The following is a 26,228-nucleotide window of genomic DNA, read 5'->3' on the forward strand; positions in this document are numbered from 1 at the left end:
GTAATCGCCTTCATCTGTGGCGTGATAGTAATTGTGCTCATGATCCTGGCGCTCACCTCCACTGATTGGCTGATGGCGGCAAGCTGGCGTCAAGGTCTGTTTGTGCATTGCATTGAGGATGACTACTCCACGCCTCTGCCGTTTAACTTACAAGACCCGCCTGGCTGCTATCCAAGCCGCGATGTCAGTGAGTATCGTGATTATCGAATTAAACCTGCAAACAATTGGTTGACAATGATTATATTCGTTTTAGCTTACATTAAGGCCACCGCTGTCCTTTGCATCGTCACACTGGTGACCGATGCTCTGGCGACAATTTTGACCGGATTGGGTCTACGAACTCAGGACCACAACCTAAAATACAAGTTCTACCGAATTGCTGTGCTGGTTATGATGGTGGCACGTAAGTATATCCTGGGTTTTTGAAAAATTCGTTCATTCCATGTACCGTGGTTGGGGTTATGAATGTGTGAATATGAACTTATTTCCCTACCCCATGCGGTGCTGACTAGGTCGCAAAGGTCCTAGGATCGATCAAATACCGGTCTTTGGTCGGATTCTCGGTTGTGTGCAGACAAGGGAAGGGGGGCACTTAGTGCCCGGGTGTAAAGAGGCGAGCGTAGTTCAAATTCCATAAACCAGTTGCAAACGTTGTAATGTCCTGTTTGAGCTCTGGACTAAAAATTAAAAACCACCGTTGGAAGTGGCGCAGGCAAATTAGGATCGATTCCAAGAAAATCCTATTTATTGTATATAGTATACTGGATACGCGGGATACGTTTGGATAAGACGCTATAGGGCGGACACGGACAGCTGTGTTATTTACTACCTTAAATAAGGAAGGGTGATACCTTCCTGAAATGGCAAGTAGGCTAATGACACGGCTGCCTACCGTTATAGTAAAACCGGCTGGTCTCGTAACTACGTTCGTAACTCGTCACCCGCGTCAAACTCGGTGGTTGTAGGTTCAGATGTAATATTTCTGACTAGCAACCCTATGAAGGATAGTGGTGCAACCCTCTCAAGCCCTCGCTACTTGCATAGACAAGCGTGGGATCATAAAGGTGACCTCATATTACGAGTGTAGATGACGAAATCAGGGACACACCCCAATATGATGACCTCTCCGACGATGACCGACGATATTGTCCTTAGAAGATTTCTTGAAACCTGTGTTATAAGAAAAGACTCTGGTTTGTTGTATATGCGCAGGATAAATCGCAGGTTCGTACATGTCTTATTAACCCCTCTAAGGTCTACATCGTGGACGCGAGCCCATCTGCGCTTCATAGTGCATCGTTGAAGGTAGCCCAGGTTCCTTCCTCTGGTTATTTACGTATTTCCAAAATGATTTTGGGGCTGATTTAAGCCTGCGTTGGAGGTTCTGCAAGTAGTGTGTATCACAGCGGGTCGAGTCATCCAGCACGTTGGCCTTCTCTATTCCTGGTGCCAGTGGGGTTCTTAAAGATTTCGTCGCCTGAAATTCTCGCGTGGTCGTGGTCACTGTAACCACTCAACTTTCGTCAGGTGTACTTTGGGCATGTGTCCCAGAAGTGCTTGCTGCTCGGGAATCAAGTGCCTACGCCACTTTCTGTTTGTTGTTTGTATTCCGCAACTTTCTTTCGGTAGGGCTCGTGAAGACAACAAATTTCGTTGCACCTTCGGCATCCTTGCAATGTGGCCTGTTTATCGCAGCCTTGCGACTTTCGCAAATTGTATGATGGGATTCCCACCAAGTTGTGTCTGCAGCACGTGGTTCATTCACCTGTGCCACTCTTCACTTTTCGCTTGTACTCCGCCAAAAATAATCCGTAGCACCCTTCGTGTAAATACAGCGGCAAATGCACGGATGTCTTCCGTAAGCAAAGTTACAGTCTCATGTCCGTCTAGCTGTGTTCTTATTGATTAGTACGTAACGTTGACGCAATACGTAACCACCATGCTTTGTATATTTTCTCAGAGCAACTCTTTTAGTTGTTTTCGAACGTCTTAGGTCAGTGATGGCCAAACAGCGGGCCGCGGGCCGCATGTGGCCCTTCGAGATGATTCGTGCGACCCTCGAACTAATTTGAAAGATGGTGGACTTATGAGAAAAAAAATTTATGACTTAGAAGTCCCTTAGAAGAAGAAAGTTTCGCTTGTGTCGGACGACGTCTTACTAGGTATTTTATCGAGTGCTGATGTTTTTTGATATGCGTGACATGACGTGACATATATTACTGATATGAAAATGCCCCTTTATAGGAACCGGTTCCGGATTCATAGCGTCTCTCCGGGCTCGGATGGCGTGGTTCAAGCCTCGTAACTGCAGCAAAGTAACCAATATGACCAATCCTCGAAACTAGTTCTGTTGTGTGGTGCCCATTTCACGCAAATTGGTCACGCAGGATTGAAATGGTACAGAAAAAATTCGTCCGCTATGCTCTTCGCCATCTCCCATGGAGCGATCCGTCTAATTTGCCGCCGTACGAAAGCCGCTGCCGACTTCTCGGTATTCAGCCATTGGAACTGAGACGACGAATCGCACAAGCAGTTTTTGCTGCCAAACTTCTGACCGACCACATCGACTGCCCGGCGTTGTTAGAGCAGCTGAACATATATGCTCCCATACGACCACTACGACAACGAAACTTTTTGTACCTGGAGCCGCGGGCTCATTTGTTTGGTGCTAATGAACCGATACGTGTTATATGTCATCGTTTTAATGAAGTATTCGAAATGTTCGACTTTAACGTGTCCATAAATGTCTTTTGTGGCCGTCTTCTTGATGTTTTTCGTAGAAATTAGTTACTAGTTTATTCATTAAGACACAAATGTCAGATGAATTTTATACATAAACAATAAACAAAGCCGATGATTTATTCAAAAAAATCCACATATTTGAATATTTTCACGGTTCCCAAGGAACACCGGAATAACTCCGGGACTATGACACATAGCTAAAAATGATGCAGATCTGTAGCGGTGAACGATACATACGATATGCTTTCTGAAAGTTAGCTTACGATCGAGCAGTATTATTAGGTCGTTAAGTTGACGTCGGTAAAGTGTAACGGGTAGCAACTAAAAGATTTTATGACAAGCAGTATTTTCTATTTTAGGTCGTTAAATCGCAAAAGTAAGCGATTTCTCTATAGGCTATGTATAAGACTTAACGAATGTCAATATAACAAGAATAATTTTAAAACTTTACTAACAATGTAAATAATCTATAATGGACCTGCAATAATATCATATATTAGATTGTTCATTTTATGCAGGGGGAGGATGTGGCATCCTGGTATTTATAACATATTATAGGATTTGCCTTGAATGGGTAATGTGTGTTAATGTCCCATTATTTGGGTAGTTTTCGGTAGCGTGTAACTGGCACAAAGATACCAAGATACTTCAATACCAAGCTTACCCGCTTTTACACAGGCTTCATTTTACCGTAAAATCCGGATCCGTATAACATCCATCAGCCACCAGTTGTTCGAAACAATCGGATGTGCCTAAAATAAATCATCTTTATAAAACAACTCATCTAATATCATCTAATAAATCTATCTTTATATACAGGACACAATACTTGTATAAAATATATGTATATGTATAAAAGTTTTAGAAATTACCTTTTACCAGCCCTGTTAATGTTTCAACGGTTACACAATACCGGTGAATCATGAAGCCTAAAGGAAAAGTTCGGTTCGAATCTCGTTATAAGTGGCTCCCATCATAACCTGCTGCTCTAACAAGCCAGTCATCGTAGGTTCGAATCTCGACTGGACGGTACCGCTATTGAGTCAACAGGATCTTTACACTAGCCCCGTAGTTTTCCTGTACTCTAATAACCGGCTGCAAAATCTGTCGATAAAGAAGGGTCAAGTTCTTATGGACGTTTATACCCATGGCTTTGCTTTGCTTTGCATAACCTACTTTAACCCGCGGATTCCCTAGTTTGGTAAACAGTAACGATCGACGAACCTGGCAATTGTTGCTTCAATGACCCTCCCTTTTCTAATTTTTCGATCTTTCTCTACACGTCTTGTCCCACTCTAGGGATGATATTATAAACTACCTTTAATTTCATAGCGTTCTTCCCTCCGTTTATTGGAAAGACTGCCGTTATACAAAATTATTGTCGTCTTCATTAATAAGTCAAGATAAAAATATTGAAATTCCGTCTACTGAATTGAGGCAAAAGTGGCAAATTGACTAAAAAGATAATTAATCTGACCTATGCCACTCGCCAATTCACCACCCAGGAAAATGCATAATGATGCAAACTTGTTTAATGGACAGCCAACCGTGATTTTCATTTGCACAGACATTGAACTAACAGCGTCTTAACCCACGCTTCGGTCGCAGCAGCAATTTCGTAACTAAATCCAGCGATCTGAAGCTAACACGTACGATTAGCATGTAGCCTAAAACAACTTAAATATTTGAATCTTTGAAAACGGAGTAAGGATCAGCGATGCGATCATGAAAAAATAATCATTAGCTTAATCGCATCGTTTTCACGATATGATCCGTTAGAGGGCTAAACTATTTTTTTTAATACAATTATCAAACCCAGAATTTTCGTCCAAAATAATTTATATTCATCGAAGTAGGTACTGTTCAACGTAATGTTATAAAACTGTGAATGAAGTTTAAAAAATTTAAAGAAATTTCGATGCATATTGATATTCTACTAGGGTAGATGCTCCAGTAATGGAGGGATTATGTCGGGGGATAGTGTGTAAAGACAATTTGACCGCTCAATTTATCAGTTTCCAATTGAACTACATGATAATATGGTGCACCATAGTGTTGGCTTTAAATACATACCAAAATTATACCATTCTACTGGTTAATATATCTAAAATATTGCTTTTCCTGACATTAGTATGTGCTCCTAAAGTAGTGGTAATGTTCCTATAATAGTGGAAAATTTGCCTATAATAGTGGAATGTTGTTTACCGCCTTAGCAACGCTTGTAATGAGCATGGCAGCAGGTGGATAACAACGTATGCTTTTTAAAATGCTATGGATTGTTACGAATTTCTTAAGCAATTGCACTCTATTGGACTGCTGAAACGGAATTTTTAATTTTTGCACCAACATCTTGAATTTTAACTGTGTATCTTAGATAAAACTGTTAACAAATATATATTTAACAATAGAAAACGGAAATTATCTCGAAATCCGCCAAAATTATGATATATTTCGAGTTTCCACCACTACTGGTACTACCACAACTACTGGAGCATCTACCCTAATGCTCTAGTAAACCGAATAAAAATGAAAACATGAATAATATTTTTATCGTCTGCAAATTTAGCAGAAATTGTACTTTGATCTAACAAACCATTCCTTTGGTAGACTGCATTGTGAAAGGAATTTTTGTAGACTAAATTTAAGTTTCTTCTAATGTACAGAATAAATCGCCTTCAATTATACATACTTTTGTTAAATTTTTTTCAGTCATCTCTTTGCTTGTGGCGCTTATCCTCTATCCGGTATGCTTCGCAGCGGAACTCAACCTAGGTAAGAAATTCTCATCCTTCCTTCCTTTCCTCGGCTTTTCACACAAAAGGACTGCTTCTCCTACAAGACGAAGCTTCCGTGGATTATTATAGACTATGGTCAGATAGTGATCAATTGAGCGAAAAGAAAGAATTTTCCAGCTTAAGCTTAATGATTTAACGCGAGTTTGAAGACATGCAGAATGGAATGCATTAATGAAACCTGAGTTTTTCTTTGAAAATTTCGATACAATACAAAAAATATCCGGAATAATTTATTAAAACACAGAACAGCCTAACTTGTATAAACACAAAACTTTTTCTACCATCCAATCTTGAAATAGCATTACACTCCGCACATTCTAAATACAGTTTAACAAAAAAAATACTCCATATCATATATTATTCTGACTATTCCTAAATTAGTGCGTGGTGATGGCTCCAATTTCATAAACAAAACATCCACATGGTCCTCTTCAATACCGAGGAAGATTAATCTCACTTGTTCCATTTCATGCTTCCTAGCATGCAGTTTGTTTTGAGTTGGTGGCATAAGCCACCTGTGCCACTAACAAGAACCGTGAGCATGCTTTCCGTTGATCGTAGATCCGCACTTTATTACAGGCAACCGCCCGGTTTGGGAATTCGGTTGGGCATACGGCGTTGGTTGGGGTGCAGCCATTTTCCTGTTTGGTGGTGTTGTACTTTTACTGTGCGACAAAGAATCGGAAGAAATTTACTACAAGGAAAGGAAAATAGTACACGACGCCTCGATGCGAGACTAGGCCAGGCCACACGCCCTGCCCGATGTTGTACTTTAGGCTGTAAGTAATATATCCAATATTTACGAAATATGCTTGATTTTAACTTTATTGATTCGTCTTTTTTCTTTCCAGTTTTAAAACCAAAAAACGAGAAAATAATTGTCGTTCAAAATCCTCTCAAAGAAAAGTGTTATAGAGATGATGTACCAAAAAGAAACTGTGAAAAAGGAAAATCTAATGTACTAGAAACCGAACAAAAAATACCTAAAAAGATATTCAGTGTATTCTCCAGTCAAATGAATGTTAATTGCTATCGTTGGAGCATTTCCAAAGCTTTGGCACTCGATCGATGAGCGATAAATTTTCGTTTTAAAACCAGCAAATCATAATCAAACAAGTCGATAAGTTCACATTATCTTTTCTTGCCAAATGATGATACTGTATCAGGAATAAATCATCTGTGTGTAGGACGAACATGTTTAGGCATATTCCAACCAGTAAACGAAAGTAGTTTTTTATTTGATTCAGGCAATTTGTCCTTTCAGTTTCGAACACTTTGGAATACGCAATGCAAAAATTTCAGTAATCCATCCTGGATCACTAGCAGGAATAACCATACAGGAAAACAGCAAAAGAAGTGCAGAGAATGAACGCGATTTTTTGAGAAGTTATTAAAAAGCTACAAGAAAAGCCGGTAAACATCAAGAGAGTCACGCAGCTGAGACGAAGCAAATTGAAGATCAGAGAAGTTTAACATCGGAAATTGTAGAATAAACAACAGTAAAAGCAACAACGTGACATGGGCAAGGGTATGGCGCCGTAAAAATGCTAATTCTAGAATATACAAGAAAACATATTTATTGAAAGAATCAAGATAATGACACTATTTATACAACCAAATTTTTCAGAATGGTAACCATCTGCAAAAGCAAACAAACGAACAGAACACTAAGAATAAACACAACAATTTGAAAACTTTTTATTAGCGAAATTATAACTACTTCTACTACAATTACTATTGTAAAATATTTACTCAAGAAATCATTTACTTTTGAAACTGTGTTCTTCGTTTCTTCCATTTTTTTATTTTTAACTTTATTCTAAACAAAAAGCAGAAGGAGCTGTGGTCGTTTTTATACAAAGCGCAAATAGTGAAACAAATTTTCTACTCTAACCACAAAAAAACACAAAACAGGCTAACTTGTATAAACACAAAACTTTTTCTACCATCCAATCTTGAAATAGCATTATACTCCGCACATTCATAAATACAGTTTAACAAAAAAAAAATACTCCATATCGTACGGTTACTACCAATACATATAAACGAGTAGAAAACTGTTGACTGCCTTCTTCTGCAATTGAAACAAATCGTAAAAATAATTGACACAAAGTTAAGTTTTTTTCGAATCTCTTTTTCACATTGGATCTGTAGCAATAAACAATACTCAATGTATATTAATTTGAAATCTCAAAGTATGTTTTTAACAAAAAAAAAAACTATTATCCCCAATGGCATTAAATATTTAAACGTGAGTCAAACAGCTTGACTCTGCGGCGTCTCACCTAAAAACAAACTGAAAGTCATATCCACACGTTTAACAAATAGACCAATCTCTTCCTAAACCGACTGTTACTACTAAAAGAACAAACAGCAAAGCAAAGTCTACATTAGCAAAGACGGCTAACATCAAAACGAAACCGAATGCAGCATTTTATAAGTTTTTTTTTCTTCTTTAGATTATATCTTTGTCATTTCTGTAATTATGATTATTTTGTCTGCCCTATTCAGATACTATTCTTAACGTCTTGTAGTAACATATGCGAATTGAGTAAAATTATGAACGAATTGATCGGGAGAATTTGTCAATTGTGTAAATACATAGGTACCGTCACACTAAATTATATGTAATTATTATCAATTGAATAAAAGATTTTGCATAAACACAATTTTTATGTTTATATTATTTCTCTGCTATTGTTTTTAGTTTTATTTAGACGAGGGACCGTTCTTATTTGATTTCTTTTATTTTCAAGTACTGTATCGCAACAACTTCATCATAACTAATTACACTTGCTGATACAGACAGGCAAGTAGGAATATTATTAAGTGTGTTACTAAGTTCTTTCTCTTATGATAATGCAACTTTATTATGAAAAAAATGGTAGCAAATGAATCACTCAAAATATTGAGCCTCTTCGCCTCCCCGTTGGCCTCGAGGTATGACGCTGTATCTGCTGGGAGCCGCTGTTAGAGTTAATAAGATCGTAGCACTAGCCTTGCAATTTTCCTGTACTCCAAAAATTGACTACGGTGTCAGTTAAAAAAAACAGAAGGTTAAGTTATGAAAACGGAATGTAGCATCCAGGCTTTGTTTTGCTATATGAGCGAAACTGCAAGACCATGTGCTATCGAATGAAACAAGTAATTATGAAAACCTGTCCTTATTTGCTGCTCGAGTAGTTGTTCACAGATAAAAAAACGTCGCTCAACAGGCTTCGCGCATCGATTTTCCCCTTTGATTACTGCCCCTCAGCCAAGCAGAATTTGAAAAAGTGCTGTACGAAGTATTTGTAGAGCTAGTAATTATCTGTAATACTGCTGAAGAAAGTAAAGTTTTATCTTTTGTATTTACAGAGCGCTCCTTTTGCTACCAACAGGGTAAACAAAGTTTTAGAGCAAATTGAAAACAAAATTTGATATCTTGACTAACTATGTGAATTGAACTAAGAATATCAAAAGTAAATAACTTTTGGCACTAGACCAAACCTCGTGTTCTTAGTCTTGACCTTGGAATGCGGTTAGGCATACATTAATATTTTTTTTGAAACGGCGGTTCTACAATTGATGAAGGGACGGTAGGGGAAAGTAATGAAGAATTTTTGAATGAAGGGGAAAGAGTGGAAAGGTGAAAAGGGGGGTTCTACAGGTTTGTGTCTAATAACCCAACCCATGTCGCTAGCTTAATAAGGGGGGTTGCGCAGTCTCCTTTTGTCCAGCGCCTCTATGGTTCAAAGGTACAAGTTCCAGCGAGCTACATGCCCTGGCGGGGGTGTTGTGGGTTCGAATCCGGGTATAATCTCAGATTATAGCTTGGTTCGACCCATGCACCTTCCAGCATTGGACAAAAGGTAGGAGTCACAACGACAACTTATTAAGCATAGTCACCAATAACCCCCCCTCACCTTTCCACTCTTTCTCCTCCATTCAAAAATTCTTCATTACTTTCCTCTACCATCGCTTCATCAGTTGTAGAACCACCGTTTCAAAAAAATATTTTGGCACTAATTCAAATGAGTTTCCAACGCGTTGCATTAATGTAGAAGTTTTTACAAATTTCATAAATGATTGTGTATGGAGACTTTGACTTTTTTCTGTATATTGACTTTATTTCCTGTGACTCAAAACTTATTTCTTAGAGATGTGCAAACCTAAGCTGTTAGAGTACAAGATAGGTAACCTACCAGATAGTACATCAAATTATTCCCAAACTCAAGCACTTTGATTCTATAAAGAAATTCTGCGAAGTTTTCGGTGTTTTGGAGTTGAAAAAAACTGCTAAAAACTGCAACACTGGTATTGATCACAATTGAGAACTCGGATTGATATATACATATTTATCACGAAAAATGTTAAAAACAACGTACAAGGTTATTTGAGGCTACTGAAGCGGTCTGGAGTTTAGTTTGTCCGAATTTCCCTCGTCTTATTTTGAATGTATCGTAGAACGTAAATTATCTTATAATTTATAAGTTGCTTTACATAAATTATCTATCGAAATATCAAAAAGTAGCATTGAATGCGTTAGTATCTTATACACATTTTACACTGATGCAAAGAAGCAAAGCAGCTGGTAATAGATAACGATGAAAATCATGCCTCATTCGTAACCCAAACGTAGAACAAGGAGAATGCAAACGTGCTGAGAGACCAAACTTTTTTACAGCATTAATCGATCGTTATTAGAACTCTGTGACAGTCTACCAAATGATTCTCTTAATTAAACAGATTAGCAAAACGGAGTCCCTAGGCGAAACACAACAGTTTGTGCTAGTTTATAACAATAGCAAGAACAGCCATCGCAAGCGAGGGCATGCAGATCAACAGATTATATCTCGATAAGAAGCAGTCAATGCACATCCAGGAATCTGAAAATAAACGGTTTTACTGCATTTGAATAACACATCATAAAGCGATTTGAAACCAATGATAAAAAAAATCTGAACTAGTAAACATGTGAAATGACTTGTTCGAATTATACTTTATGTAATGTTTACATGCTACTAAACATAAATAATAAATTGTATTCAATTATACCATCTGTTGCATTTCTAGTTCACTAACTCCATTCACTCATGCATAAATTCTGGGCCTCATATGATTTCAACTCTTATGGACTGTTAATCCACTCTGATCTGAATTGTTTTTCTGGATCTTGATCGAACAGTTACATTATTCTGCGTTTCAAACAGGAACTCTGAAATTCAATCAAAACATGCACAGCAAGTACATCCTGAAGAAAAATGGAATAAACCATTTTGATATTCCGACTATTATTTAGGTCGACGATCTGTTATGCCAGTACGTTTTGGAGTAATAAACAACTTACCAGCTAAAAAGATAAAATCTTTTTGAAAAAATCAGAGGGGTTGTGTACAAGACACGACCGCGTAGGTGACGTAGGACTACGCAAGTCTCTTTGTAGCAATATAAGCATATATCCATACATGTACTGCTAATTGCAAGGAGTCCAATCAATAAGTTCGCAATCGTTCATAAAAGTGCTATTTTAGCTAAAATCGTTTTAGTCTCTTCGGCGTACTTATTACTTGGAATGTAACGAAAATGAGCGCCGAAAATACTAAACGATTTAATGTAAAATAGCACTTTTATGATAGATTGCGTATTTTGGATGGTATGATTTTCTTTGCAATCAGCAATAATAATACGATTATTCATGTATACATGCTACATGCGTTTAATGTAACATTTATCAAAGCAGCAACATTGTATACGTTCAAACTTCAATAGAGTTCAAAGTTAGGTTTCCAATGAAACGGCAACCATACGCATCCATACAGAATCATATTATAATCGAACACTACAGCTGCAACGCACTTTTCCAACACAGATATCAAGTTCGTCTAGACTTAATCGTCTCGCCGAAAAGAAATTGTGCTTGTCATTTGTCACGCAAATCATTAATTGACTGTATTATAATATTGTGCTAGCAGCTATTATACCTGGATTAAACCAGAGGGGGGCTCTGTAGCCGCAAGGTTACCGAGTCTGCTTTGACAAGCGAATGGTCGTGGGTTCGAATCTTAGTAGAATCAGGCCATTCGATGTCAAAGTGACTTTAGCATGGGTTTATTCTCTGGCCCCTCATCACCCTTCCTTCATGCTGAGTTCTACATTATCCCGAAGACGCTTCTTATGGTTAGTATACTGGTATGAGCACCTAACGAGGTAATGGTATTGAACCTCAGGAGGACTCACCAGTGCTAACTATAACGAGGCGAAACAGATTTGGTATAGTAGGCCATGCATCGAAGCATGGGTAAAACCCTCAACACATAAGCAGGCAAAAAAATATATATAAGCTTATCGTTTACTCAATAACGATAAAGCACAGAAATGCAGTGCAGAATACAGCATACACCTGGGCAACATTACAATAGATCAATAATGTTGTGGTCAAAGTAATAAGCCCATACAAAAAAAAACCAGTTTATTTTCTCTAATGCCAATCTATATGATAAAACAAAACAACAAAATTGCCATTGCCGCTCTTTCTATTTCTTACTAGAGCAGCCTCATTATGTCGCTTCCCTATAAATAATTACTTTCCTGTAAATTTGATACAAGAAGACGAGTTTAAATTTACTAAATGCCAGTGCTCTGCATACATATCAGTTTTATCGGTTTCGAATTTTACTTCCACTAGCACTGTAGCACTAGTCAACTTCTGCTAACTTGCCTGAAACGAGTGCTAATTGGTTTAAGGATCTTACTCAACACATAAAATATTTGTCATTGGATGCACAACTTACGGCTGAACCGAAAAATAAATAAATAATCTGAGATCATTTACCATTCGTTCACAGTCGTCAAATTCCTTGAAAATAAAATAGACATATACTCTGTTTATCACTTATTTCACACTTGACAGCTATGTAAACAATTACACCCAATTCTTTTTTTGCACGGATTTTTTTTACACGGATTTTTTTTGCACGACTTTTTTTGCACGGTTTCTCGAAATAACACGGTTTTTCTAAAATTTCACCAACAACAGTTGTACACCCAATTCTTTTTTTACACGGATTCTAGTACGCGGAATTTTTTTTGCACGGTTTCTCGAAATAACACGGATTTTTTTTACACGGTTTCTCGAAATAACACGGTTTTTTTTTACACGGGACGCATCCCCCGTGTAAAAAAAGAATTGGGTGTACATGCAACTAATTGTAAAGCAACAAATTAAAAGTCCAAAACCTATTTTTGGATCAGACAATCGCTAATTCTTCCTCACTTTGAAGGTCGCTGCATTACATTACATGCATGAATACTCAGTCAACCCCTTTTTCATGTTAGACATCAGATTTTGATTTAATTCTTGCATGTGGATACAATCGGCTGAAAGATGAGGCTGATCGCTCACATTTTTAAAACTGTTCACTTTCAGGACATCAAATTGGACTAGGTTTGTCGCGATCCTAAAAAATCTTGTTAGAACGAGAGGACTTTATCACTTTATCTGACATACTTCCCAAGCACAGATATCAAATTAGTATAGGCCTGAACGTCACATCGACATCACAAAGAATCTTCGACCTGTTGGGACGAGAGGGTTTTGTTGCTTTTTTTTCTAAAAATAAAGTAATCGAAAACGCAGTAAACAGAAGGTGTATCTGACTGTCGTCCCTGCCTGTGAAACAAGGCGATCATGAAGAAAATGTATGGGGATATTTGACCTTGTAACTTTTCGTTAATTTTCACTCATTCGTGATTAAAAACGATAATTATAATAGAAACCACACAATTGCTACATTTATTATGAGCCGATCGGTATATAAACCATGGAAATCCATTCACAATTGGCAGAGCTATTAGCGTTCAAAATCTTTCATATTTTCGTGACGCTCGCATATTTTGATTTTTTGGAATGACGTCCTATCTCAAACCTTGCCGTAAGACGTAGTGCTACGTCAAAAAACGAGCCTACACATGTGTGTGGTGTATGTGAATGAGTGTATGCGTGAGTGGTGTCAAGTGAAAGCTGTATTGCCTATGATTCCTGTTTAACTAGGTCAACAAAATCGCTACGATTCCTCTCTCACCAGCTTCCGAATTCCTCTAGAGTCAAGTGTCTTCGTCTGTAGCATTCGTTATGATCCTCTAGCATGATACAGATGGGAAGCATTCCGGCGGTAACACATACTGCCTCTGGTGATACGGTTCGGTACGCACTGCCTACTCTCACGGCCATGAGCCCTAACTTTGCGCAATTCCGCTTGGTTTGCAGCGCTACCACAGAGAACAGACATCCATTCAGAAACAAATTTTTCGGGAATTCTTGGATAAAATTTCAAATTAAAATCACCTAATATGCTAGCGTCACCACCACTATAGTTTCCCAACTAAATGATTCTTTTGATTTGCACACTGACAACCTTTGGCTCCTCTGACGCTAGTATATATGGACTAAAAGCGTTATGCTAGCGCCAGAAGCTAGCTGTTGTGAGTTTAGTGTAGAATTTTATGCGCCTTCAGCGACATCATCACTATAGTTTCCCAACTAATTTGACATAAGTTTTATCCAAGTGGGGTCCTTTCGCTTGGATGTCTGTTCTCTGTGGCGCTACTGTTCAGACTAGGGCTTAATATCGTAGTACCGACGATGATACGCTAGGCAGTAGCTGTAGTTTGCTGCTACTATATCCGTATTTATTCGGCATAATTCTGGCCGATGTGTTGATAGTCTTCGCTGTCTTCTCACCATGCGTAGTCGACGTGGCTGTTAAAGTTAAGCCTGCCATCAATCATTACTCCAAAATGCTTAAGAATACGCATTGAGGCAATTACGTGCTCTCCAACAGTAATTTCTGCACGCTGTACGGCTTTACAATTTCTGACCAGCAGGACCTCCGTTTTAGTGTGGGCTATTTACAGCTTCGCCCCCTGCATCCACTTTTCTATTGTTCTTATCGTCTCGGTCGCTAACATTTTCACCTCCTCCAGTACAACCTCAGCGATAGTACAATAATATCGGCAAAGCCGACAATAAACACGCCTGAAGGCAGTTTTAAAGTCAGTACACTGTTGTACATCCCGTACCGTTCAAAAGCGTTGGGCCAAGGATGGAGCCTCGCGGAACTTCCGCCGTGATGTTCATCTTCCGCCCCTCTGCGGACTCGTAAACAAGCACTCGGTTTTGCAAGTAACGCTTCAGAATTCTGCACAGGTATCCAGGGACATGCATACTGTGCATCGACTCGGTGATGACCTCCCAGTTGGCACTGTTGAAAGCGTTTTTGTCGTAGGACTATGTCTTTCAGGAAGGTAGCTGGTTAGGGGGTCATTCCAAAAAATCAAAAAAATGCGAGTGTCACAAAAAATGAAAGATTTTGAGCGCTAATACCTTAGCGGTTTCCAGATCGATTTTAAATATTTTTACGCCAATCGATCGGAAAATTTTCTACGCATCCACACCAACAATAAAACATATTGATTCCAAAGTAGGCATTATTGAAAATTGTAAATAATGAAGCACTGTCCAACTGGAACGCGATTCAACCTAGTCCAGTTTGATGTCTGTGTTAGGGAAGTATGCCAGAAAAAAATGAATAAAGTCCATTGCCTCAACAGATTGCAAATTCTTTACGGCGAGACGTTTAAACCTAGGCGAATTTGATATCTGTGTTGGAAAAGTGCGCTATAGCTGTAGTGTTCGGTTATAATTTAATTCTGTATGGATGCGCAAATTTGCGTTGCATTGGAAGTGTAAAGAAAAGATGTGCTGTTGATAAAATGAGATTGAATTGGTAAAATCCCTTCAACGTGGTGGAACGATTGGTATAAAAACAATCTTTAATTTCTATAAGGTAGCAGGAAAGCAATAGTTTGTGTTCTTGATTTTGTTAAATTGTTTCCAAATGCACATAGAAATAACTCTAGAATATATTGAGGATCGGACGTATACAATGTTACTACTTTGATAAATGTTACATACAACGCATGTAACATGTATATATGCTGCATATAGTATGTATAGTATGTGAAAAATCGAATGATTACATGCTACTATCACTATAAAGAGACCTTACGTAGTCCTGCGTCACCTACATATGCGGTCGTGTCTTGTACACAACCCCTCTGATTTTTACGTCAATCGTTACAAGGGCACAAAAACGATCTCCTCTTCGCTTCTGTTTAGCTGATTTCTCGGCTCGCTCGACTACTATCCGAATAGCATCTACAGTAGATTTCCCTTTGCGAAACCCGAACTGCATATTTGACAGACCGGTGAATATGGTCCGTGTACGTCGTCAGCCTGTTTAGGATAATTCTCCAGAAGTTTCCCGCATGTATCCAGTGGACATATCGGCCTATATGCTGTTGGATCTCCTGCAGGCTTTCCTGGCTTAGGCAACAGCACTAACTTCTGGGTTTTCCACCTGACCGGGAAACGACCATCCTCTAGGCATTTCAGCAGCACTGTCCTGAACATATTCGGGTATGCTTGTATCCCTGCCTACATGGCCACATTTGGGATTCCATCCGGACCTGGTGCCTTCTTATCTTCAGTCGTTTAGCTATTGCCACTAGCTCATCATTGGAGACTTACAGACCTTCGGCATTATCTGCATCTTTTAGACCGTACGGAGTTGGCGGCCACATCATAGTGTCGTGCTCGGGAAAAGTCATTGACATGGTCATTGGTGGATCGCTCTTCCCCCATAGACCAGTACATAAAGTCACGTGGGTTTCCCGCGACGGCCGAACAGAAAACCAAATCGACCACATCTGCATCAGCCGGAAATGGAGAAGGCCTTCTTGATGTACGCAACAAACGCTGCGCTGATATTGCATCCGACCATTATCTTGTTATCGCTGAGATACGTCTGCGCGTCGCACGTGTCCAACGACGGGAGGAAAAAGTTGGATGCCGCTACAACGTCCGCCGATTGGAGAATCCTGAGGTGAAAAGGGCCTTTGTCGAACAACTTGTGTTGCGAACGCCCCTCGTTAGTGAGATGAAAATCCCCGGTTGTTTCCACGTAATGGTGCAGCACTCTCGGTCGGAGTTCTTTTGCTGTTTCTTCATTGATCGATGCTTTCGGCCATTCCGACATTGGCCTCGACAAGAAAGGTGGGCCTTTAAACCAACGGCAGTCGATGTCGAAACTCGGTAGGTCATCCCATTTTGTACCCTCGTCAGCAACGTTAATTTTTCCGCGAATCCATCTGCTATCAGGAAGCTATCAAATTAGCGGAGGACATCCGGTATATCCACCTACAGGGCGGTTTCACCATGAGAAATTGGATTTCTAATTCTCCATCTGTTTTACAAGCGCTAGGCGAGCCTGGTAGGACAGAGAAAAGTTTGGCAGCCGATAATGAAGCAGTGGTAGAAAAAGTTCTCGGGATGTGGTGGGACACTAAGACGGATACTTTTCGCTATAAACTTTCCACTGCCCGCAATCGGGAGCTACTGTTTGGCGATAAGCACCCTACGAAACGAGATGTATTGCGCGTGCTGATGTCGGTTTACGACCCACTCGGCTTGATATCACATTACATGATATATTTGAAACTGCTCTTCCAGGAGATTTGGAGGGCAGGTTCTTCATGGGATGACGAGATTGATGAAAAACAATTGGCAAAGTGGATGAACTGGCTGCGACTTTTACCGGAAGCTGAATCTATTCGAATCCCCCGATGTTACCACCTGTCCCCGTCACGTGGTAAGCATCGTACAGTCGAGCTACATACGTTCGTCGATGCCAGCGAGCTCGGATACGCAGCGGTTTGTTATTTTCGCTTCGTTGAAGGTGATGAAACCTCTTGCTCACTGGTTGGATCGAAAAGTAGGGTCGCTCCGATAAAGTTTGTGTCAATCCCGCGACTTGAGCTCCAAGCGGCGGTAATTGGCACCCGTTTAGCAAGAAACATAGAGCAAGAACATTCAATCAAGGTTGATCGACGTTTTTTTTGGACGGATGCCCGTGACGTAATTTGTTGGCTTAGGTCAGATCACCGGAAATATTCCCAATTCGTTGCGTTTCGTGTTGGGGAGATCTTAGAAGCCTCCGATGTTGAAGAATGGAGATGGATTCGCGGAAAAATTAACGTTGCTGACGAGGGTACAAAATGGGATGGCGTACCGAGTTTCGACATCGACTGCCGTTGGTTTAAAGGCCCACCTTTCTTGTCGAGGCCAATGTCGGAATGGCCGAAAGCATCGATCAATGAAGAAACAGCAGAAGAACTCCGACCGAGAGTGCTGCACCATTACGTGGAAACAACCGGGGATTTTTTGCGTCCTGAAAACTATTCCAACTGGAACCGTCTACAGCGACTGACAGCCCTCACGCGAAGATTTCTGACCAATCTTAAGTGTAAAGTGAAAGACGAGCATTTTCTTCGAGGGCCATTGACGAGCGAAGAATTATTACTAGCCAGCAATTATCAATACAAACGTGCTCAATGCGAATACTACAAAAATGAGTTAGCGGCGTTGTCTGCAGGTAAACTCAATTTACTGAAAAGCAGCTACTTACACAAGCTTAATCCCTTTATCGATGACGCCGGTGTCATGCGTATACGCAGTCGCGTAGACGTTTGCGATTTCGCTGGTGAGAAAACACAGTTTCCAATTGTATTGCCACGCCGGCATCCACTTACCAAACTAGTGCTCCAGGATATCCATGAAAAATATCATCACCAGTGCAATGAAACTTTCGTCAATGAGGCTCGGAGGAAATTTGACATTCCTAGAGTACGTGTGGAATGTGATAGAGTCAGAAAAGAGTGTTCCCGTTGTAAAATACGCCGAGCTAGGCCCGACCCACCAATGATGGCAGACCTACCCAAAGAACGATTAGCAGCTTTCGTTCGTCCGTTTTCCTATGTAGGGATTGATTTTTTTGGCCCGTACCAGGTCATTGTTGGACGGCGAACGGAGAAGCGTTATGGGGTATTGATCACCTGCTTGACTACAAGGGCAATCCACATTGAGATAGCTCACTCTCTCTCGACCGACTCTTGCATAATGGCCCTCCGTAACTGCTTCAACAGACGAGGAACTCCACTGAAAATAATGAGCGATAGAGGGACAAACTTCATGGGAGCATCGAAGGAGCTCGCTGCAGCGTTGGAGCGAGTGGACAGTCATAAAATTATGACTGAATTCACTACGCCGAACACATCTTGGAGCTTCAATCCACCGGCATCCCCCCATATGGGCGGCATATGGGAGAGGATGATACAGGCGGTGAAAAAGGTACTCGAAGAGATAAAACCCAAGCGTTTGCCAACCGATGAAGTCGTCAGGAACCTCATAGCCGAGGTCGAATACGTAGTGAATAACAGACCGTTAACTTATGTTCCTGTTGACAATGAATCGTCGCCCGCTTTGACGCCAAACCATTTTTTGTTTGGATCATCGGACGGTTCCAAACCTCTGGTAGCGTATGACGATAGTGTCCTCGCATTGAAGCAGTCTTGGAAAACGTCACAGATTCTCGCCAACTACTTTTGGAAGCGCTGGGTTCTCCAATACACTCCTGTCATCACACGCCGAACAAAGTGGTTTAACCCTGTAAAGCCGATTTCTGTGGGAGACATTGTTATAATCGTCGACTCGAATCTCCCTAGAAATTGCTGGCCTAAAGGCAAAATAATCCCAGTGAAAACTTCGAAGGACGGTCAGGTACGTTCAGCGACGGTTCGGACAAAATCCGGGATCTACGAAAGACCAGCAGTGAAATTGGCGGTGCTAAACATCGGGTCAAATGAGAGTATACTGAACCATGATTCAATGGACCAGAGTTCAGCTACTGGGGGAGACTGTTGCGAACGCCCCTCGTTAGTGAGCACACCTCCAAAATAGATCCATCCTCTAGTAGCGTCAGACTGACAGATGATCGAGCTTTCCAAAGGACAATGAAGTACGCGAGTTGAATAGAAAGCATTCAGGCCGATAAGAACGTGTTTAGGCATCATTTATATATTGAAATTATTAGTATTTACTTGTTAAACCATAAATTTCTATCGATACGCAGTGTAACTCATTTTCTTTAGTTTATACAGTTATTATTGGTAAGCGACTCAAGAAGTGTTATATATATAAATTTGGCTAACAAATGCCTTCAGCTCATATCTAGGTTATATGCTGCGTATTCGCGCTAAGCGCCCAATTCCATTGTTAGTGACCAAAGCTCAAGGTATACGCGCCAACCTCTTGATCAATTAGTGATTATTAATACATATTAAATATAATTTAGGAGCGCGATTAAGAAAGCGATTCCGGCGTAAATAGAACCCAGTCCGGGTATAACATCACTAGAAAAGAAACGCATAAACGTAAGCATGAACGAATCTGTAACATTGTAACTAAAACTAAGTTCGGATTTTCCCTACAGGAAAATTTTAATCTCTCTTCCTCTGTTCAGCGAATAAAATAGATTAAAATTACGGAAATTATTTCTTGTGTTGCTTCGCAACAACTTGAATCTCGAGCCTCGGAGTTGCCACCTGGTGGAACCGTCGAAGAGCAATGGACCGGCATCAAGAACGCCTTCATCACGACCAGTGATGAAACCCTCGGCAAAGCGCGCAGCGGGCGGAGGGAGTGGATATCGGATGAAACTTGGAGGAAGATCGACGAGCGGAGAGAGGCGAAAGCCGGCATTGAGCGAGCGCGGACCAGATCGGCTAAGACAGCTGCCCGTCAACGATACACCGAACAGGAGAGGGCTGTTAAACATGCTTGTAGGCGGGACAAGAGAGCCTGGACTAACTCCCTAGCTGAACAAGGAGAAACCGCCGCCGCCAATGGTGATATCTGTTTGTTGTACGATATTTCTCGCCGCCTTAGTGGTGCCAGGATGAATACAAAGATGCCGCTAAAGGACAGAGCTGGTCAGCTATTGACTGACCGTACAGAACAGCTTAAGCGATGGACTGAACATTTTGAACAACTCTTCCGAGTTTCAAATGTCAGAGACCAACAAAACCAGCAGCGCATGACGCCTACAGTTCGACGCCTACGTACAACTCGGAGGCGCCATCGCTGGATGAAATTATAGCAGCCATCAAGAGTATGAAATCCAATAGAGCGCTAGGGAAAGATCGTTTTTTTTTTTTTTTTTTGATTCTATATTAGAGAGGTTTTCAGCCTGCGGCTGCGGCTGGTTCGCCTCTAGGGATAGATCGTATTTCAGCCGAAATGCTCAAAGCTGACCCATCTTTGTCAGCCCAGATGATGCATCAGCTTTTCAATAATATTTGGGAAACCGCAACTTTTCCGGTGGACTGGATGCAGGGCATATTGGTCAAAGTCCCTAAGAAAGGAGATCTAACGGAATGCGGTAACCGGCATGGCAACACGTTGCTCTGTATTACTCTCAAAGTACTCTGTAAGGTAATCCTCAACCGGATCCAGGAGAAGATCGACGCTACTCTCCGGCGGCAGCAAGCAGAATTCCGTGCTGGCCGACCATGTGTAGACCATATCACAACGCTCCGCATTATATTGGAGCAGATCAACGAATTCCAGGACTCTCTTCTGCTGATGTTCGTTGACTTCGAAAAGGCGTTCGACCGACTCAATCACGAAAACATCTGGGGCGCACTTAGGCGTAGAGGAGTTCCAGACAAGCTAGTTCATCTCATCGAGGATCAGTACGAGGCGTTCTCGTGCAAGGTTTTGCACGACAACGTCTTGTCCGACCCGATAAGGGTTACTGCTGGCGTGAGACAGGGCTGCATTTTATCACCGCTCCTGTTTCTCATCGTTATGGATGAGATATTAGTTGGAGCAATTGACAGTAGACCAAATCGAGGATTGCCTTGGAATCCTCTAACGATGGAGCAGCTAAATGGCGCCGACGACATTGTCTTGCTTGCACAACGCCGAAACGATATGCAGAGCAAGTTAGATGACCTCTCGGAGAGCTCCCAGGCAGCAGGTCTCACAGTCAATGTAGCGAAAATTAAGTCTATGGTAGTGAACACTGACAATTCCACCAACTTCACAGTAGCGGGACAAGTTGAGCAGGTAGACGCCCGTTTGGTAGCCGAACAGCGCCCGATGGTGGTACCAAGAATATATAGCCACACGGATCAGGAAGGCCAGGTCTGCGAAACATTTGGCGCTCAAACCAGATCTCTCTACGTACGAAAACCCGAATCTTTATTTCAAACGTTAAATCCGTACTGCTGTATGCCTGCGAAACGTGGTGCGTCTCAGCGGAGACAACGCAAAAACTGCAGGTATTCATTAACCGGTGCCTGCGATACATCATTCGTGCCTGGTGGCCTGATAATTGGATATCCAATGAGGAACTCCATCGTCGGTGTCATCAACGGCCGATAGCCACAGACAGGTAAAAGTCATGGCGGGCAACCGTCAGCAGTGGAGATCTCTGATTTCATCCCTTTGTTCTGCCGGACCGGCGGACATGGACACATAAGTAAGTAAGTAAGTAAGTAAGTAAGTCGGGAAAAGTCCCTCCACGATAACCTTCAGCTTATCGGAGGACAGCTCCCTAGTTGTCACAGGTCCTTCGATCTTTGCCATCACCATACGGTACGCGTTACCTCACGAGTTGGCATCAGCTTTCTGATCCAGCTCCTTGTAACAGTTGCCTTTGCTCAGCTTTATCTCCCAGTCCAATGCAGCCCTAGCTAGTCTGAACTCCACGCTACGCTCTTCTCGATCTGCTGCAGTTCTGGCTCTTTGGACGCGTCTTCTAGCTCTGAGACAACTAGCGCGGAGGTTGCTAAATGTCTCGGTCCACCAGTAAGCTGGGCGCCAGAGGTTTCTCGGCTCCAGTTTTCTTGGCATAGTGCCATCGCATGGGCTCGCCAGGACATTCATCAACTCGTCCGCAGTCAGGATCGGTATTTCACTGTCCATCTGGAGTGCTTGAACAAAGAGATCCTTGTCGAAAGCCGTCGTCTTTCATTTCCTCTCGAAGGAGCAAAAAACTTGTATTACCACTGAATTCTGCCGGCCGATGCTATACCTGATCGCTTGATGATCACTATGTGTTCTCACATACTCTCCAATTCATGCTCAGCATTAGCGACGAGCTGCCGAAGGTTACGTCGACGATGGATTCGCGTCCATCTTTACGAAAAGTGCACATGTTGCCTTCGTTCAATGGCATCACATCCAGTTTAGCCAAGGCCTCCAACAGGCTGTACCCATCTGCCATTCCACTCCTCGGCCCAAGCATTAAAGTCTCCTCCGATGATGATTGGCGTTCGCCCGACGAGCTTCTCGGTTATCCAACATCTGGTGGAACTGCTACACGGTCTATCCTGATGATGCGTAGCAGCTGCATCTAAAGATCCCGTTGATTTTGACAATCACAAAACCTTCATATGAGTTCGAAACCAATTCCTCAATGGAAAACTTACCCATTATGTAGCGTAGCCATCGCTGCTCTGTCGGCTGCCCAGTTACTGTGGAGTTACGGGTGGAACTCGATACGGCTTTGCAATCATTGCGACATCACACATTATTTCCGTTGTCGACTGCCACAACAGTTGCTGTGCTGTGTCGCAATGATTGAGATTTATCTGGGTTACCTCCAGCACTGCTGGCCCGCCCTTGCCATCTTATATGCTGGGCATTGGAAGTCCACCGTCGTGTGGTCATTTCTCTCTTCGTTATTGCAGAGCATGCATCTCGGCGGTTTTGCGCAGTCCCTCGCAAAATGGCCTCTGTTTGTGTATGTGTGGAAGAGGGTGGAAGTGTGTGTGTGTATGTATGTATTTTTTGTGAGCCTCAATAAATGAAACCTCAATGACTGACCAGTAAAGTGTTAACGCCACATGGCACTGTGTGAGACTCCAATGTATTAAAAATCTCACTATTTCTTACCTAAAACATCCCACCATTACCCATTATTTCGGGAAGATGATATGCGTTATCTGTAAAGTCGCTGTATTAATCACTGGTGCGGCCCATCTTAGAATACCCGTTTAGATAGCTAACTACAACAACAGTACAGAGATTATTGAATTAGTTCAGCGTCGATTTCTTTGATTAGCTTTGCTAAGGTTGCCACGGAGAGACCCGTTCCGTCTACCCCGTTATGAAAACTGCTGTCAACTGAATGATTTAGAACCTCGCTGTGTTCGTGAACCGCTTCGAGGTACGATGTCTAACAAGCCAGTCGTTGTATATTCGAATCTCGGCTAGGCGGTGCTCGCTCGATAGAGTCAGTAGGATCGTTACACTGGCCCCGTAATATTCCTGTACTCTAACAGCCGGTTGCGAAGTTTGTCGATAAAGAAGGGTAATGTCAAATGACGGTTTAAGCCCACGACTTTGTTGTGTTCGTAGACCTGTTTCTATAGCTTTCGTTTTATTGCGGACTGCCTGCAGGGTAGAATAGACAGCCCCTCGCTTACGGAGCAGATTAACAGAAACGTGCAACAACGAGCATTGCGTAATAGACTACCATCCAGTCTACCATTCTTCTCACCAAAAGCTCCTCTACTTTTATAAAAAATAATTTTCATTGGACTGTGACAGAGTCAGAAACAACTAAAACGATGTGAACGATCCTAATACCATATGAAAGCTCTTACTATCATAGTTTTCTTGGAAGTTTTATTAAAAACAAATACGTAGGCTGACTGGGAAAGCCAGTTTAAGATAAAATAACCCACAATTGTGTGTGTGACTCATGACTCATGTTTACTGCCTGTAAAAAACCAAAGCCTGGGTCCTAATTCCGTTATCGAAATTTGACCTTCTGTTTTTTATACGACAGACTTCGCAACCAGCTGTTAGAATACAGGACAGTGCAGGGGTCATTGCTACGATCCTATTGACTCTAACAGCCTCTCCCAGCCGAGATTCGAACATACGACTGGCTTATTAGACCAGCGTCTTACCTCGAGGCCAACTGGGAGGGAACTGGTACTAGTACTGCCTGTATATATTTTAATTTCCCTATGGATATTGGGGACAATGAATTTCAATGAATAAAGTAGATTCTGAGGTTTACTTCTATGCTTGCAATATTTATTTGGTGCAAATTTTCGACGCCTTTTCACTACAGCAATGTCATATATAACGCAGTAGATGACGAGGAGAAAAATAAATATAATTAAAGTGAGAAGCACACAACAAACTAATCAAGATTTGCTTACTGGACGTTTAAAAAAATTTCTTTTTTAAACTGTACCCAAAAAGCAATAGCAACGTAAGCAACAGTAACACACGCACAGCTATAAATAGACTCGTTCTGCTAGGGCATCACGTGTGTAAATCCGTTAACGGCACGTACATTACTCCCATCAAACGGGTCTTTGAGACTTTTCCGTTTCCATCCTTATCGTACTGCTCCAAGTACTGTGTTCCACCATCTGGTCCAACTGGAACTATCAGCCGTCCACCAGGCTTCAGTTGATTGATAAGTTCCTGTGGTGTTTCTGGGGCAGCTGCTCCAACATGTATGCAATCATAAGGTGCATGCTCTTTACACCCTTGTCGACCATCTCCCTCTGACAAAATAAAATTTATTAGGATATTTCTATTTCCCATAGATAGAGTATTACCAATAAGAATAACTTTTCCGGTATCAATGAGCGTTTCATCATCCGCTTTGATATTATTTTTGCCTAATTCAACAAGCTTAGGGTGGTGTTCAATGCCGACTACAAATCCAGTTGAATTTTCATGTCGAAGAATGTAACGAGCAAAGCATGCCGTTAGATAGCCAGAGCCAGATCCAACATCTAAAACTTTACTATCTGCTTTTAAATGATTTTCCAACAGTTCCAGCGCATATGCATGCTACAAAAATTAAAAACCATGTCACTTGTTCATGTTCATCGTGGAAAAAGTGATACCATGTGAGGAGCACTTATAGTGGCACCATGTCCAATACGCTGGGGTGAATCGACGTAAGGGTTCAAATTGCTGGCAACATAGAATTTTCTGTCCGTAGCCGTCATTGCTTGTGCAACAGCATCACTTTTAATTACTCCATACTCTGAAAACAAGAAGTTGTCTTGTGATGTAAGAAATACTTTTCCACGAAATTACCTTGCAGCTGACGAATAAGATCGGCATTACTAAGTCCCCTTGAGCGCCAAGCCATTGCTGTGTCCTGAAATGCTATTATCAAACAAAGACCGCAAACCAGGCCGACGAAACTTAAAGTTCCGTTGTTTGTATTACGTGGAGAACTCGTTTTGAATAGACCTGATTTTGTTACAAATTACTTCCGAAAAAATAAACGATTAAAAATATACACCCCAGTTAGAAATTTGCTTCGTATCTTCTAGACTTAAAAATAATCTATTTTCATACAAATACACAGTCTATCAAATACAGGATATACAGCCAAAACGTCAAAACAAAAACTAGGGTCCGTTTACCAATTCATGACTACGAAACTTATAGGTGAACAAAAGCTTCATTCGACAAGTGAAGATAGAATTAACAAAAGGGCGAATGTCGCAAGCGTAAACAAACCGAGTGAGGATTGATTTTCCTATGCTGGGCCAGCAAAAAGTAACTCTCGCCCGTTTTGTTTACATTTGCGACATTCGCCGTTTTGTTAATTCTATCTAGAAGTAGTTGGAGTCCCGGTAAAAATGATGATATTGTCAATTGCAAAGAAAATTGTACCATCCAAAGTGCGATATCGCTCATAAAAGTGCTATTTTGCATTAAATCGTTTCGGTATCTTCGGCGCACTTATTGCTTGGAAGATA

General features: G+C 41.2%; 3 protein-coding genes across 8 annotated transcripts in view; 2 read left to right on the top strand and 1 right to left on the bottom strand.

The window, feature by feature from the left end:
- LOC128742770 (transmembrane protein 47) overlaps positions 1 to 8,196 on the top strand; it is a 71,738-nt gene extending 63,542 nt beyond the window's left edge. For all 6 annotated transcript variants that reach the window (XM_053839234.1, XM_053839250.1, XM_053839242.1 and 3 more), the window contains exons 4-8: positions 1 to 187; positions 254 to 403; positions 5,452 to 5,514; positions 6,117 to 6,316; positions 6,389 to 8,196. In XM_053839234.1, coding sequence (XP_053695209.1) covers positions 1 to 187; positions 254 to 403; positions 5,452 to 5,514; positions 6,117 to 6,277 — 561 coding nt within the window. In that variant the 3' untranslated portion in view covers positions 6,278 to 6,316; positions 6,389 to 8,196. The remainder of the gene's footprint in view (positions 188 to 253; positions 404 to 5,451; positions 5,515 to 6,116; positions 6,317 to 6,388) is intronic.
- A 9,507-nt stretch (positions 8,197 to 17,703) lies between these two features.
- Positions 17,704 to 19,374, top strand: LOC128746033 (uncharacterized). The gene has a single exon (XM_053843086.1). It carries the CDS (start codon positions 17,704 to 17,706, stop codon positions 19,372 to 19,374), a length of 1,671 nt encoding a protein of 556 aa, XP_053699061.1.
- Positions 19,375 to 24,519: 5,145 nt separating this feature from the next.
- LOC128739476 (protein-L-isoaspartate(D-aspartate) O-methyltransferase) lies at positions 24,520 to 25,777 on the bottom strand. Its single transcript, XM_053834973.1, has 4 exons — positions 25,555 to 25,777; positions 25,359 to 25,501; positions 25,065 to 25,302; positions 24,520 to 25,010 (listed from the first exon to the last, which is right to left on the bottom strand). The coding sequence occupies exons 1-4, from the start codon at positions 25,607 to 25,609 to the stop codon at positions 24,763 to 24,765; spliced, it is 684 nt and encodes a 227-aa protein (XP_053690948.1). The 5' UTR covers positions 25,610 to 25,777; the 3' UTR covers positions 24,520 to 24,762.
- Positions 25,778 to 26,228: the final 451 nt, after the last annotated feature.

Source organism: Sabethes cyaneus, chromosome 1, assembly GCF_943734655.1.
Source record: "Sabethes cyaneus chromosome 1, idSabCyanKW18_F2, whole genome shotgun sequence".
In the NCBI taxonomy this organism is placed as follows: domain Eukaryota; kingdom Metazoa; phylum Arthropoda; class Insecta; order Diptera; family Culicidae; genus Sabethes; species Sabethes cyaneus.

Coding starts and splice junctions, on each gene's coding strand:
- LOC128746033 (XM_053843086.1), top strand. CDS start 17,704: ATGTCGGAATGGCCGAAAGCATCGATCAATGAAGAAACAGCAGAAGAA.
- LOC128739476 (XM_053834973.1), bottom strand. CDS start 25,609: ATGGCTTGGCGCTCAAGGGGACTTAGTAATGCCGATCTTATTCGTCAG. Junction 25,502..25,554: donor TCTTATTCGTCAGCTGCAAG/GTAATTTCGTGG, acceptor TCTTGTTTTCAG/AGTATGGAGTAATTAAAAGT. Junction 25,011..25,064: donor CGGAAAAGTTATTCTTATTG/GTAATACTCTAT, acceptor TTATTTTGTCAG/AGGGAGATGGTCGACAAGGG.